This window comes from Bos grunniens, chromosome 10, assembly GCF_055505025.1.
Source record: "Bos grunniens cultivar Pamir isolate PY7600 chromosome 10, Bosgru_T2T1.0, whole genome shotgun sequence".
NCBI classification, from domain to species: domain Eukaryota; kingdom Metazoa; phylum Chordata; class Mammalia; order Artiodactyla; family Bovidae; genus Bos; species Bos grunniens.
The window spans coordinates 10,875,146-10,890,074 of NC_141174.1; the positions used below are offsets into that span (position 1 = coordinate 10,875,146).

General features: G+C 42.5%; 1 protein-coding gene and 1 long non-coding RNA gene across 3 annotated transcripts in view; one reads left to right on the forward strand and one right to left on the reverse strand.

Annotated features, from left to right (window-relative positions):
* LOC147363913 (uncharacterized) overlaps positions 1 to 11,981 on the forward strand; it is a 29,526-nt gene extending 17,545 nt beyond the window's left edge. The window contains exons 2-3 of the long non-coding RNA XR_015133908.1: positions 9,540 to 9,624; positions 11,695 to 11,981. This is a non-coding gene — a long non-coding RNA (uncharacterized LOC147363913). The remainder of the gene's footprint in view (positions 1 to 9,539; positions 9,625 to 11,694) is intronic.
* Positions 1 to 14,929, reverse strand: part of TSHR (thyroid stimulating hormone receptor) — a 158,324-nt gene that overhangs the window by 37,814 nt on the left and 105,581 nt on the right. For both annotated transcript variants that reach the window (XM_086319359.1, XM_086319360.1), the window contains exons 5-7: positions 12,936 to 13,010; positions 11,495 to 11,572; positions 8,247 to 8,315 (exon numbers count right to left, since the gene is read on the reverse strand). In XM_086319359.1, the coding sequence (XP_086175485.1) occupies positions 8,247 to 8,315; positions 11,495 to 11,572; positions 12,936 to 13,010 (222 nt within the window). The remainder of the gene's footprint in view (positions 1 to 8,246; positions 8,316 to 11,494; positions 11,573 to 12,935; positions 13,011 to 14,929) is intronic.

The following is a 14,929-nucleotide window of genomic DNA, read 5'->3' on the forward strand; positions in this document are numbered from 1 at the left end:
GAGTCAGTGATGCTATCTAATACCTGTCTGTAAACAGTAACAGGTGAGAAAATGCTCAAGGTTTCAATAGGCAGAGGTAAGAGCCAGCCTTGGAGCATATTCTGCAAGCTGTTCAAATACTTACTCCATAAGAAATAATAGCCTGCCTAATCCTATAATCTTTGCTCTCATCATCTTTTCCCAATGCTCCAAGCTGTGGGGTTTTGCTTGTAACAATGTGTGATGCTAATTAGTACATGGATTGTGTTGACTTCTCTGTCCATAACGATTGGTGTTTCAGTACACCCTTAGCCCATCAAAATGGTATTTTTTTCCTGCCCAAATGTTTACTGTCAGTTAGTAGCTTGTTGCTAGAATTTGACGATAGAAAATACTATACAGAGAATGAAAAGTTCTGAGATAAGCAACATATCCTCATGCCTGATGGTGTGGAGGAGGGGAAAAGAGGTTGCAAGGACTGGATGTGTGACTTAACTTGAGACTGAGAGCAGTTCAACTTCTGTTGAGCAAGGGATGATGGTATTATTATTAATTTCACATCTGAGTGATGACAGTGTGCTTGGTTCCATGTGAAATCACAGGACCGTGTACTCTCGCACACCAGCCATCACTTTCATGAACTTTTAACTAATTACCCAACTGCTGCTGAGGCATCAGTGCTTATTCTCAATGTGGAATTTGTCCAATTTGGCTGCAATCATGTTCTTCAGTTACACTAAAAAAATAGGTCTTGGTGAGGTCAAATCTGCTAATTTCAGCACATTGACATGAGGCAGAAAATGGGGAATAATCACTGTTTTGGATGAGCCCTTGTTTAAATTAGAAGTTAAAATATTTTACATCAATAAAATCTTTGAACACTAGTAGGGTAATTATAGAATATTGATGTGTTTACATTAGTTTTAAAGCATAATTCGCATTGAGGCTAGCAGCAACAGCTCCATGTTAAAATCACAAAATCAGTACTATTTTGTTATTACTATGGAAACCTGACCTCTGTTTTCTCCATCTACAGCTCAGCCCTTAATTTATCTTCCTCCAGTTCCAGGTCTCTTTATCATGATTACTATTTTGATTTTTACCTTGCATTATTAGGATACCTTTTACTGAAGAGAATAAAGCTAAGAAAAATTTAGTTTCTATCAAGCAGGAATTAAGAACTTAGGGTAGAATGAATAGATGGAACATTTAGTTTTATAACAGGAACAGAGATTAAGTTTAGATTTCAAATACTGATTGGAAAAAAAAAATCTTTGTTTTATTTTATGATTTAATATGAACTTTCAAACCCTTAAATATTTTTATCTAGATACTTCTTATCTTTATCCCATGCTAGCCATTTAATCTTTACAAAGAATTGGGAGAAACAGACTACATATTTCGTGACACAATAGTCATCCTCACTGAATACCTACATCTAGATCAGTTTAGTTCAGTTTAGTCACTCAGTCATGTCCAGTTCTCTGCGACCCCATGGACTGCAGCATGCCAGGCCTCCCTGTCTGTCCATCACCAACTCCCAGAGTTTACCCAAACTCATGTCCATTGAGTCAGTGATGCCATCCAACCATCTCATGCTCTGTCATCCCCTTCTCCTCCTGCCCTCAATCTTTCCCAGAATCAGGGTCTTTTCCAATGAGTCAATTCTTCACATCAGGTGGCCAAAGTATTGGAGTTTCAGCTTCAACATCAATCCTTCCAATGAATATTCAGGACTGCTCTCCTTTAGGATGGACTGATTGGACCTCCTTGCAGTCTGAGGGACTCTCAAGAGTCTTCTCCAACACCACAGTTCAAAAGCATCAATTCTTCGGTGCTCAGCTTTTTTTTTATAGTCCAACTCTCACATCCATACATGACCACTGGAAAAACCATAGCTTTGACTAGACGGACCTTTGTTGGCAAAGTAACGTCTCTGCTTTTTAATATGCTGTCTAGGTTGGTCATAACTTTCCTTGCAAGGAGTAAGTGTCTTTTAATTTCATGGCTGCATCTAGATCAGAGTTTCACAAACTATGACTATGTGGTCACATTCTACTTGCCACCAATTTTTATAAATAAAGTTTTATTGAGACATGGTGACACTCATTTGTTTATGAATTGCCTGTGGCTGCTTTCACGCTACAGAGGCAGAGTTGAATAACTATGACTGAGATCTCATGGCCCACAAAGACCAACCTGTTTTTTATCTGGCCCTTGCCAGAAAAAGTTTGCTTATCTCAGCTCTAGACTTCTAAAAATCAACAAGAAAATGATTTTCAGTTAAGAAATATTTCCCACATTTGTGAAACCCTTCCAAATCTTACATAAAAATGTCAAGAAAGTATGTGAAAATGATGCATTGATTCTTTTCTATGTTTCAAGGGGTAGTAGTGACTAGAACAGACTGTAATTCTGGGAATCAGTGAATTAAAATCCACTGTCTTCAACAGAAAAACCCTCTCCCGTCAGCCAAGGCTCTCACAGAGCCCATGATATGGTCTGAGAAGAAACCTGGTAGGAAGGTAGAAACAGTCTCCCTTCATAACCTCTTCATAGATTTAACTTCAGAAGACCCCAGGATGATCTGAAACTTTACTGGCTCTTATATCCTCCATAGCCTGCCTCTTGAATAAACCTTGTTAAGTTCACCTTACCCCCAACAAGGCAGTCTATCAAAGATTTCTCTTGAGTGTTTTTGTTGTTCAGTCTCTCAGTCATGTCCAACTCTTTGCAATCCCATCGATTGCAGCACACAAGGCTTCCCTGTCCTTCACTGTCTCCCAGAGTTTGCTCAAACTCACGTTCATTGATGCCATCCAACCGACTCATTCTCTGTCTTCAGTAACTTTCCCCAACAAGTATTCTGTGGCATGCCAGTCCAGAGAGAGGCTCCTGAACCAAGACCTCCTTAAGAAGCTCTGCATACTGTATCCTCCTACTGTGCATGTGTGTGTGTGTTCAGTTGTGTCCAACTCTGTGACCCCCATGGGCCCACCAGGCTCCTGTATCCATGGAATTTTCCAGGCAAGAATACTAAAGCTGGGTGCCACTTCCTACTCCAGATCCTCCTACTGGATACTAGGAATTCAGATTCTTCTATCAAAAGACCTAAGAAGCCCAGCTGTACATTTTGTTTAACTTTATAAGGTCATAAACAGCTTTTAAGAAATAAGCCTCATTAATTTATTATGGAAAGAGAGTTCAAGGAACATAGTTTGGGAAATGCACTCTTTTACCCCAACCCAATTTATTCTCTTACCACAAAGGCTGGGAAGAAATTGGGATAGAAATTATTGTTCCATTGTTAGTTTTTCCTTTTTTATTCAATACAAAATGTATCTATACTTTTTTGATATTCTGCAACTGACTTTATGTCCAAACTGTAAAATAACAGGCTACCGGATTACACCTAGATCCTCTTAGCACAGTAGTCTGCCGATTAAGGAAGATGCACTCTGGAAACCTCCTGAAGTGTCTGTGGAGTTCTCTAAATATGACCAAATGGCCAGTTATGAGCAGGCATGAGATGTTTTGGAGCAAAACAGTGAACATACATGGAGTGATTTTAGTCCCAATTCTTTGAAATTAATAACTTTTGATCATGCCCGCCTCTTCATCAAGGTGTCCCTCACTCAAACCTCATCTAGAAGTAGGTTGAGTGGGTGACCTTGCTGCACTGGTAAAGCCAGACTCTCACTGACAAATACCACTGGTGCTTGGTGTAACTGTTCTGTGAAACTTCCACTGGTTGTATCTTGAGTCTTGAGTGACCTCCTTTCTCCAGCATGAATCCACTTCTCTGCAAGATCTACAGATCTGCAAGATCTTTTCGTTTCTGTGTTTCACGTCTTTAACAGACTAAGAAGGATACATATTATCCTGGGCTATGAAGCAAGTAGCAGCAGCTAGAGGATTTGGGTGTCCAAGCCTTAGAGGTGGCTGGTAAGTCAGCAGCAGTGAATCCCAGCAGAGCACAAGGGGAAGGAATCTTGAACTAGGGGTTCCAGGCCCTGGCTTTGGCCTGGCCACTAGATAGCTCTATCAAATGTAAAAAGCCACATTAAAAAAAAAAACAACAACCCATGTGTCATTTATATTTTGGGCTGCACTGGGTCTGCGTTGCTGTGTGTGGGCTTTCTCTGGTTGTGGTGAGCGGGGTCTGCTCTCTAGGTGCGCTGTTTGGGCTTCTCACTGTGTGGCTCCTCTTGTTGTGGAGCACGGGCTCTAGGGGGCTGGGGGCTCAGTGGTCATGGCACAGGGCTTAGTTGCTCCATAGAGGCATTTAGGATCTTCCTGGACCTGGGATTGAGCCTGAGTTCCCTGTACTGGCAGGCAGATTCTTAACCACTGAACCACCAGAGAAGTCCAGCTATGGTTCTTGACCTTTGCATAGAGCAAAGGTTGGACTCACCTGAGGGGACTTCTAAATTCCCATGCTCTGGCTACACTCAGACCAACTAAACCAGAATATCTGGTGATAAAATCTAGGTATCAGTGCTTCCAAATCTCTTCAGGTGATTCAAATTGGTAGCCAGTACTGAGAACCTTGCTCTGCAGAACTTAAAAAGTCTGAATTTTATACCCAAATCTCTTGTCAGATACCTGAGAGTGACTGAGGGTGATATCGTCCAATGACTAAACATGGCAAGATAAGGAAGCGAATAACTGAGAGCAGGGATCCTCACAGGAAGTGAAGTCGCTCAGTCGTGTCCCACTCTCTGTGACCCCATGGAGCGTAGCCCACCAGGCTCCTCCATCCATGGGATTTTCCAGGCAATAATACCGGAGTGGGTTGCTATTTCCTTCTCCAGGGGATCTTCCCAACCCAGGGATTGAACCCGGGTCTCCTGAATTGTAGACAGACGTTTCTCAACCGTCTGAACCACCAGGGAAGTCTACGGATCCTCATTTTGGGCATTACAATCATTTGTGTATGGAAAAGCAAAAGTTTTAGAAATGAATCACTATATATTCAAGGTTGGTTTCTTGTTCTTCTTATTATCCAGAATTCCAGAAAAGTAATTTGGATTCTGGCAAATTTGGGTTCAGCTGGATATGGTGGATAATTCAGAGCCATGTGACTAGCTCTCATCTCCCTGACTGGAAGGCTCTTCACCATTCCTTTCGAGCGTTTGCTAATGTGGTTCTCTGTTGCCTTAATGCTAACATTGTGATGACCCTGATGTCCCTAACGGTGTGACAGTCTTCTGAAATCTCTATACCTTAAGTATCTACAAACTGACTTAATTATTTTGAGAAGTCCCAATTCCCCACTTCATTCATAGAAAATTTGAATTGGGAAGATTATTGCCCTAAGGGTCATGGCTTTCTAGGTATAAAGAGGAAAAATATTTGGTTAAACTCAAGCAATATTAAAATTGAATGCTAATAATTTTTTAATGTGATAGCTACAGAAAATCATGCTCAGGTCTCCAAGCAAGGGTTGTTGGGGTTATTTTCAATCTGAACGCATATTTTGGATTGGGTACCTTTCTCCCCAGGATACTCTGACCCTTGATATTGCTTCCCTCAAGTTGAGGCCACTGGGATGTGTGTTTGGTGTGGGCAGGAAGTACATTGGTCTTGTTCATCTTGATATCGCACAGTTCCAGGATCGTTGAGGGCTTTCCCCGGTGACTCAGTGGTAAAGAATCTGCCTGCAATGTAGGAGCCACAGGATATGTGGGTTTGATCCCTAGGTTGGGAAGATGCCTTGGAGGAGGGCATAGCAACCCACCCCAGTATTCTTGCCAGGAGAATCCCGAGGGCAGAGGAGCCTGGCAGGCTACACTCCATAGAGTCGCAAAGAGTCAGACATGACTGAAGCAACTTAACACGCACACAGGGCTGGAAAAGGTGTTCAGTAAATGTGTTGTAAAACAAATGAAGGATTGTGTGAGATGTGTACATAAAGTTAAGATAGAAGTAGGGTCTCTCCAATATATAAATAAATTTGATGTATAAGTATTCACATTACTCCTTTGAGTCTTTTCAGACTTACCCTGTAATTATGTTTTGGGTTTTTTGGGGGTTTTTTTTGGCCACACCACACTAAGATCCCACCATGTGGGATCTTAGTTCCCCAACCAGGGATTGAACCCGCTCTGCCTGCAGTGGAAGGGCGGAATCTTAACCGCTGGACTACCAGGGAAGTCCCTGTAATTATATATTCAAACAAATGACTAACATCAACCTGAATGAGCCCACAACTAGACAGTCTAGAGAAAGGTACTAGGATCTTCACTTCACAAATGAAGTACTTGGATTCACCTCACAAATCCAAAAACGTGGTAAAGAGTGAGACCCCACTATAAACAGAACTCAGGGAGTAACACCAAGGTGTAAAGACTTTGAACTTATTAGTATATATTGTATAGGTTATTTCTACCATCTGTTCAAGTGTGGCCAATGGACCAGCAGTATCATATCACCTGGAGGCTTGTTAGAAATGCAGAATCCTGGAGCTCACCGCAGATCTACGTAAATCAGATTCTGCATTTTAATAAGACCCTCCCACCCCAGTGCTCTATATGCTCAGTAAAGTTTGAGAAGCATCATACAGCACAAGAGATCTAGAAACAGAGGTCTTCAGATTTTGCAGTGATCATTTTCCAGAATAAAACAACTATGCATGAAATGTTTAAGGGCGGGGGGATGAAATTACAGAAATGATCCGGCAAATTTTTTTAAACAGCAAACAGAACATCTGAAGTTGAAAAAAAATACAATTGTTTAAAAATACTCAATAAACTGTTACAAAACAAATTAAACACCTGGGAGCCTGCCTTGGGGTTCTGTCCTCTGCAGAGGTTTGCATTTGTTTCTGCCAGGAGTCCAGAGGTTCTCCTAGGGTGGTCCCACTCCAGCTGTCATCCAGGTTCCCTGAATTAACCCAGGGGTCTCAGGTTTGCCTCACTTCGCCACCTTCTCACTGACTGAAATCTCGTCTACTGGCACCGTGGATGCTGGCAGCTGTCCAAGGGAACTGCACCTTCTCTATCTACCACCACTTTGGTTTTAGCTACTGGTGCATTACTTTGTTTCATCTCCCTCTCTTTGGAGCTATGGCATAAAATATAAAACTTGTAAATGTGTGATCTAGTTGTTTCAGAGTAGCAGGGCCCTACAGATTACTTAGCCCACCTTACTGTAGAAAGCAGACTCTACAAAAGCTAATTGTCATTTACTAGCTATGGGGTTAAATCACATACCAGTATGGCTGAAGCAGTCTACCAGCTCTTAGACACAAAGCATGCCCTGGCACAGATGCCAGGGACCACAGAGACCTGATAGAAAAGTACAACAAAGACGGAAACCCGTGTCAGTGACTATCTTTTTTGCTTACATCCTATTCTAGGCATCATTCATTTGCAGTGAAGGCAAAATCGGGATATGGCTTTTCAGCTCTTTCTGAATCAATCAAATATAAACTGACACCTTTCCTGAAAACATGTCAGAAAAAAACTAAGTGAAAACCCTCTTGGTGTGAATAGCTTTGGATTTAATTAAGACCCTTGTTTACTTCATGGACCTAGTCTGGAGTCCTGCCCTCAAGGCCGCAGGTGCCAAGCTTTGCACGAAGCAGAGCCCAGAACCAAGGACACCTCTGAAGCTGACAAGCCCCTTTGTAACCTTGCCCAAAGCCCCCTGATCATCACGAACAAGCTCCCTGACTCTCAGTTAGGCAAAGATGCCCACTCCAGCAGGCACCCTATAGCTCCCCAACCAATCACCTCACGCCAACCTTCCAGCAGGAATTTTCTTTGTCTTGAGGCTATAAAAACTGGCTACTAACCCACGAAAACTGTCAGCTTTCCCTGGTCTGTCAGAGGTCGGCTCGCTGTGCTCGCAGTGTCCACTTTATCTTTGCTCTTCTTAATAAACTCACTCCCTTCTGAAATGCTGTCTGAAAATTCTTCTCCAACCTGTGCTAGGACTGCCTCGAAACCTAGTAGATGAATATTTACACACAAACACACACACACTCCTACTAGGTAATTGAAGGTGACACTATGGTTCTCCATTTAATTAAAAATAAAAGCTTTGAGATTTAGAATTGGAGTCAATGTAAGTGTCCACTAAAAGCTGGCTCTTGCAGAGTTTCTTAACATCATCCCCAAGTCTTGCTCTAACTAACCTTGGGGTTGAGGAATGCTCTGGGGGGACCCATCTCCAGCAGAATTCTGACCCACTGAATGGTCCTTCCTGGGGCTGCTGGAGGTGTAGGGGAAAGATAGTGGTTTTCATGGCAACCCTTGACTTACACAGCATCCAGCTTTGTCCCATTGAAAGCATGTCCTTGGATTGAAGTAAAGCCATTGTTGTATAGCTTCCTATAATCAACAGAGAGAGAAGAAATCAGTGACTTACGAGAGGTAGTGCTGGCCCCTGGGTCGGGCTTCATTTTTTCAGTGCCAGAAATGTGCATGAAGTTTCTCAGATCCCATCTACGAGCCCTACAAGAAAACTTTACCATATGTCTTTTTTGGGACATGGAATAATATTTTCTAGTTTGAGTCCTCATCCTCCAGACTTTGCTCCTGTTTCTCAGAAGCAGACTCACTTTGATGAACAAAGATTTGCAATCATTAAAGACTTCTTACTAAACATTCTACATATACTCAAAAAATAGAGTTTTAGGAGTTAACCCAATGTTGAAGATGGAGAAATACGTGCTGTTTTTTAAGAAGAGCACTTTAAAAGACATCATTCATCTGAATGCATAGGTTTCATATTTTAAAATGTTATTTCACATTTATATTCATGTTTTTAATCCTCAGGGCTTACCACAGATTAAATGCTTAATTAAATGGTTGAGAACTGAATTAAACTGACCTTTAAAAACAAATCTAAGAAAGTATATAGACCTTGGGCTTTGGGGAAATTTTAATGTTTTTAACTTGCTGTTATGTTGCTACAATTAGTTAATTTATACAGGAATTCTGAGGGCTGGTCCAAAGCATTGTCGCCTGCATTTCCTAGTCAGGTTGTGAGGTGGAGGTGATCTAACAAAGCCGCACTGATACACAGCTGTCCAGAATCAGGATTTCTGAATTCAAAAGCAGTTCTTCCCACCCACAAAAAAGACACAAAGCCATGGGAGGTCTGATCCACACAGGGCTGCGGCGGGGCTTCCTGGGAGCTATCGGCTGGAGATGAGAGAAGGCTGTCAGGACCAGTCAGGCACAGCTAGTGGCGATTTAGGGGAAGTCTGGAAACGACTGTAGCCTGCCTCCTGTGAACTCTGGAAACACAGCAAGAAGCGCGCAGGAGACTGCAAATTTAGAATGAGACCTGGGTCTGTCACTTCACAGTAGGTGATTCTGAGAACTTCTCAACCTCAATTATCCTCAGTTTTCCTTGTCTGTCAAAGTATGATCAATTGATACCTCATCAAGAGGTTGCTGGGAGCACAGGGTAGCCAGACATTTAACACAGTGAGGTGTGGACGCTTACAAGACCGTGTTAAAAGGTCTTCCGAGACCTGAGAACTTGGATTTACCTTAGGTAGTTGTGGAGATCTTATCCTGTTTATTGGTCTGTTTTGTTTGAAACAGTTACACAGTGAGTTTAATTCCAGTTCGAAGGTGTCCTGGGTAAGGACTGCAATGCACAGGGATGCTTAGCACCGAGCTGGGAAAGGTAAGTAATTTTTATAGGTAAGTTAATTTTTCCTGAACTAGAGTTCTTAAATGAAGATGTGAGAACTCCTAATTTTGGCATTTCTGTTTATCCAGAATTGGTTGAGAGACCTAGGCAATAAAAATGTTCTTTGTTGGAGTTACATTTCAGAAGATTAAATAACAATCTTACTGGACACGTAGGTCTCAGAAAGGGAAACAGTGAAGGAAGAAAAACATAGTAAAGAAAGAACCAAAGGTGCAAATTTTCACTGAAACTCTATCCTACCAGGAAGATGGGTATGAATTTTGCTGTTGGACACATACCCTTTTGTGTTTACAGTTTTTTGAGCATCAGCTTCAAAGAAGCAAGGACTTTTGCAGGAACATAGAAATAGTCATCTGAAAAGGTAGTGGGCCAGCCGTGGCATCCCCACTTCTAGATTTCAGGAAAGTTGAGGTTCCCTCGTTCAGAGGTTTATCAAATGCCTATCAGGCCCCACGCTGGGTGTGAGAGAAAGACCAGGCTCCAATGGAGAGGGCTGCTTGTGGTCTGAGTCCTTAGAGAAAAACGCCGAAAGGTGGAGGTAACGTTCTGTAAAGAAACTGAGACTGGTGTTTATGTATGATGCGTGGCCAATGGCACAGGGGAAGCTTTTACAGGAGATGCAAATGGCCTTGAGGTTTGGGACCGAGCCGACTACACCCCAGTCTCTGCTGTGTGGTCAAATGAAATGGCTAAGGAGCCTCTTGTTTCTTTAAGAAAGCTCTCCTCCTGTTTGGAGAAGGACGAACTGAAATGCTCCACTCTGAGTAGAGTTCCAGAGGTTGAGATTGCCTCACAGGGTCAAGACTGCTGGCCCAAGACTACTTCGAAACAGTCCTTCAAAGAGTTGTGTGGAGTCTTGGATCAATTTTGCTGGAGGATAATTCGATCAGGTTTGGATACATTGATGAAGAAGATGCAATGTGACCCAAGAAAGGAAGCTGGATAACAATCCACACCAAACACCCACCGAGCCTGAACGTGAATGGTGGTACTGAGACCAGTCAGGTGGGGATCATTTGATGAGGCCCCAGCTTTACTTTGTGGTTAATTTGACCAAAGAAGGGAATTCTTTATGGCTTGGGAAATTAACTTATCTTTTATACCCCTATGAGATCTCCTTCCTGAGAACATTTTGCAAATTTCCCCAATAAAGCATTTCCTTTTGAACAACTCAAGAGCAGAACCCATTCAAACTCTAGAAAAAATGATGATATAGAGAAGGACTATGTTTTCTACCCAATATCCCATAGTAGGAGCTTAGTAATAGTTAGTGATGACACAGCTGAAGTATGAATGCAAAGCATTAAAAGCCCTTATTAGGAGCACTGTTTTCTACTTCAGGGACCTTGGGACAGTCACTTAAATTTGCTTTAATCCAATTCTTCCTCTGTTCAATTGAGATAATGGATACAGGGTATTGTATTATAAGGCCTGCAAGCCAAATATGGCCCATTGCCTGCTTTTGTCAATAAAATGTCGTTGGAACATAGCTGCTGTGCTCATTAGTCTGTGTATTGTGGATGGCTGCTTTTGCCTTACAATGGCAGAGTTGAACAGCTGCCACCAAGGCCATGTGGTCGGGAAAACCTGAATGGCCACTCACAGATAGAGTGTGCGGGCCACTTCTGTGAGAGACTACCCTTTGTCTTGCTGCCTAAACCACTCTGTCAGCTGCAGAGCTCCGCACCATAAGGTGCCACTCTTATTTAACTGTATGTAACCCTTGGCAGACCAAAGAGCAACATACTGTGCGGCAGTGTGGTTCTTGGATGGTCTGCGGGAATATGACAGTGACCCAGATAAAAATTCCAGAGTTGGCAGGAGTGGAACTGGCCATACTCACAGTGTCAAGGTTTCGTTGCACAGGCCCTGAAAAGCATTCGCAGGGATTGAAGTCATGTAAGGGTTGTCTGTAATTTCACTGAAAGAGAGGAACAAAAACACTTGGTGGAAAAAAAACACCTCTGGAGCTGGGCTTTTGCTGTACATATGCACCCAAATATATAACCTGACATGATTCCATTTTATCTTATTTCTTTTTAGGTGTTGTTGACTCTTAGCTGCTGGTGGCTCAGAGGTCCGGTGAGGCGGTGAGAGCTGACCTAGGTGGACATGCACTCAGAGCCCCACCTGTGCAGTGAGCTAGTGAGCTTTGTGTGGGGGCTGAGGTTCCTGAAAGTCCTCATGTGCAAAGGGAGGACTCACGTGACAAATACTTTATCCAGAGCAACTCGTTTCCTCAGTGTGTGGAATCCCCGAAAAGGGTCGGTAGAATGGGATGGATGGGTATCATTTCATGATTACTATTAAAGTGTCATTCACTTGAAAAACACTGCCAGGCAGATGTTCCTGGAGACCTTTTCTGTGTTCTAGTTGCTGGAAGATGGGTTATATTTTGAACAGAGCTCTTCTGCACCAAAGGAGCATGGGCTTTTTTTTTTTTTTCCCTAGCAAAATCCCAAGAGTTTGGATCCTATCATCTTATTGATATATTTTGCTGATTCCAAAGTACAAACTCAACCTGTAACTCTCTCTGCATATGTCCTTTCATGCCCGTACAACTAGTAAGACACTTGACTATGTCACGGGTTTTAGAAAAGAGCACTTATCCCCAATCAGAAGTCCCAGGAAGTGGTTGGAGACCACTCATGACCGCTCCTGGGACCCTCCTCAGACCAAATCCCTTAGGTTTTCTATTCTTCAGCTTCCTCGTTTGTATAGTATAACAACTATAACTTCCTTTTATGTCTTGTAAGGTGGTTAAAAGGAGCAAACATGATAACACATGGGAAGGTGTTTGAAAAGCTATGTGAAGAATAAAGTGTCCTCAATATCATCAAATTTCCTTCTATTCAGTCACTCCCATCAGCAAACACTCATGCCACAGGTTCTCCTATTTAGAAAAAAAAAAAGAGACCCTTTTCTCCTTATTCCATGTGCTCCAACCAGTGAGACATTTTTCTGCTTCTTTTTAATAGTAAAACTTCCCGAAAGAGTTCACCATCTCTAATTCCCCCTTTTGAATCTCTCTTGAGCTCACTCCAAACAGACTTCTCCACCCAAAGAGTCCCACTTTTCAGAATCACAGTCCCCCATATTACTAAACCCAACGGGCATTTCTCAGTCCTTGCCTGACTTCATTCATCAGGGCGATTGTCACAGATGATCGCTGCTTCCTCCTCGAAACAACTGCTTCACTTGGTTCCAACCACATCTACGGCTGCACCCTAATTCTCGTTAGCGACAAGTCAATACTGCCGAATATTGCCTGTGTGCACACTTACAGTATGAAGAACACATCGGTGGAATAGATTTTGGTCAGGTCGGGGAATACTCTAAGTCCAGTGTTGAAAATGCCACTACAGTACATGAAAAAGAAGAAAAAAAGAATAGAAACAAGGTAAGAAAATTAACACATAGGAAGTAGAATAATGTAACAGCTGAATGTGTTCTGACGTCAGACTAGGATCACATCCTAACTCCTTCGTCAATTATCTGAGAGACCATGGCAAGTTCCAGCCCTTGGATGGGACGATGCTTCTCAAAGTACAGGAATTTACCCAGTCCACCAGCGTCAATACATCTATTCTATTCAGGAAAATCTGGGGATTGTTTGAGCCATGTGGAATTCCTAGAAATAGGAATTCAGGTTTCTTTGTGTGTGTGTGTGTGTGTGTGTGTGTGATTACCTTGTTTTAACTGGAGGGTATGATGCGTGTGTCGGGGGAAGGGAGGGTGGAATAAGGGAAGGATGCAACAGGAAGACAATCTAATTACCAACTCCATGCCAGGCTCCCTTTTGCAAACTCTACCTTATATTGTGTTGGTTATTTTACCAAGGATGATATGCCCATGGCAGCCTCTTGAGAATACCACGGCAGCAGTTCCATAAAAATATGTTCAGACAAAGAAGGAAATCAGTCAAAGACAATGTCTTCACTTTCCAAAGCTTGTATCATCAGGGCAAAATGTCAAGATAAAAATGTGCATAAAACAGCATGACTATAAAAGCTCAGGCTCCAGATGCCTCCCAGACTTAGTTGGTCTAACACTGTTGTAGCTACTAGAACACGGGCAGTGGAGTTACGCTTTGTTTGAGAGCCTTGGCATGCCATGCTAAGAGCTCGTCACTGCCAGTAAATCTTTATAGAACGTCTCCAACAGAGAAAGCTCTGGTGCCCCTTCTAAGGCAAATTCTGACCTGATTCCTAGAGGGGAAGGCACATGATTTGAAGAGGAAGCAGTAGCCTGAGGTCTCAAAAAAGCAAATGGGAAGCTCCAAATAACCAAGGAGAGAAGTAACATTCCATAAGGTATATCTGAAGAACGGTAAATAAACTCATTCAATTGCAACAGCGCTTCACATGGAAGAGCAGGGGGCAAGAGCCTGAGAGTTAAGTGGGGACTGTATTGGAAAGGGCTGGAAATGCCATTTTAGGGACTTGGACCAAGATCTCTTTATTCTTCAAAACCCCAAATGAGTCCATCTCCTTTTTGATGTCTCCTGTAATTACCTGGACCCCCAGATAAAGGTATGTACCTCCCGTTTGTCACTTCCCACTATTCTTTAGGGGAGGAACTTTTCAATTCCATAGATAAATCTTCCTTTAAAAAATGGTAAGCTTCTTTGAAGGCAAGGACAATGTTTTGTTATCCAACATGTTCCCCACCAAGCCTTGCACAGACTAGGGAACCTGATGTCTACTAATCAAAGAGTTACTAAAGGACTGAAGCTCAGAGTCCAGACAGGAGCAATTGCCTTGTGCTGTTAAGTTTTTATTGGGCTTCCCTTGTGGCTCAGCAAATTTTTATTACTTCCTAGATACCCCGTCAGTATCCCATCCGTGTCCTCTTCTGTTCCCCTGGTGTCTCCCACCCCTACCTCTTCAACACTGAACTGTTTTCCGTTCCCCAAATAAGCCACGTGGTTGCACACTTGTGTGTCTTTATCGTGCTATTCCACCCACCTGTATTTCTCTTCTCCCCTTCCTGGGTAACCTCTACTCATCCTTGAAGAGGCTTATTTCATGGAATATATTTGGATATATACTTTTATTTAAAGTCCCTAGATGGCAATGAACTAATATGTGAATACTGATTGTTTCTGGGTATTGGGATGAAGGTTAACTTTTTTTTTCCTGCGTAATGTTTTCACATCCTAATCTTTTACAGCCCATGTGAGCAGGAAAGGAGGCAAGAAAGGAGGGTGCCCAGAGGACCTGAGCATGTGCACACACATCCGCTGAACACGCTTTGTTGAGCAGACAGGCAGTGAAGT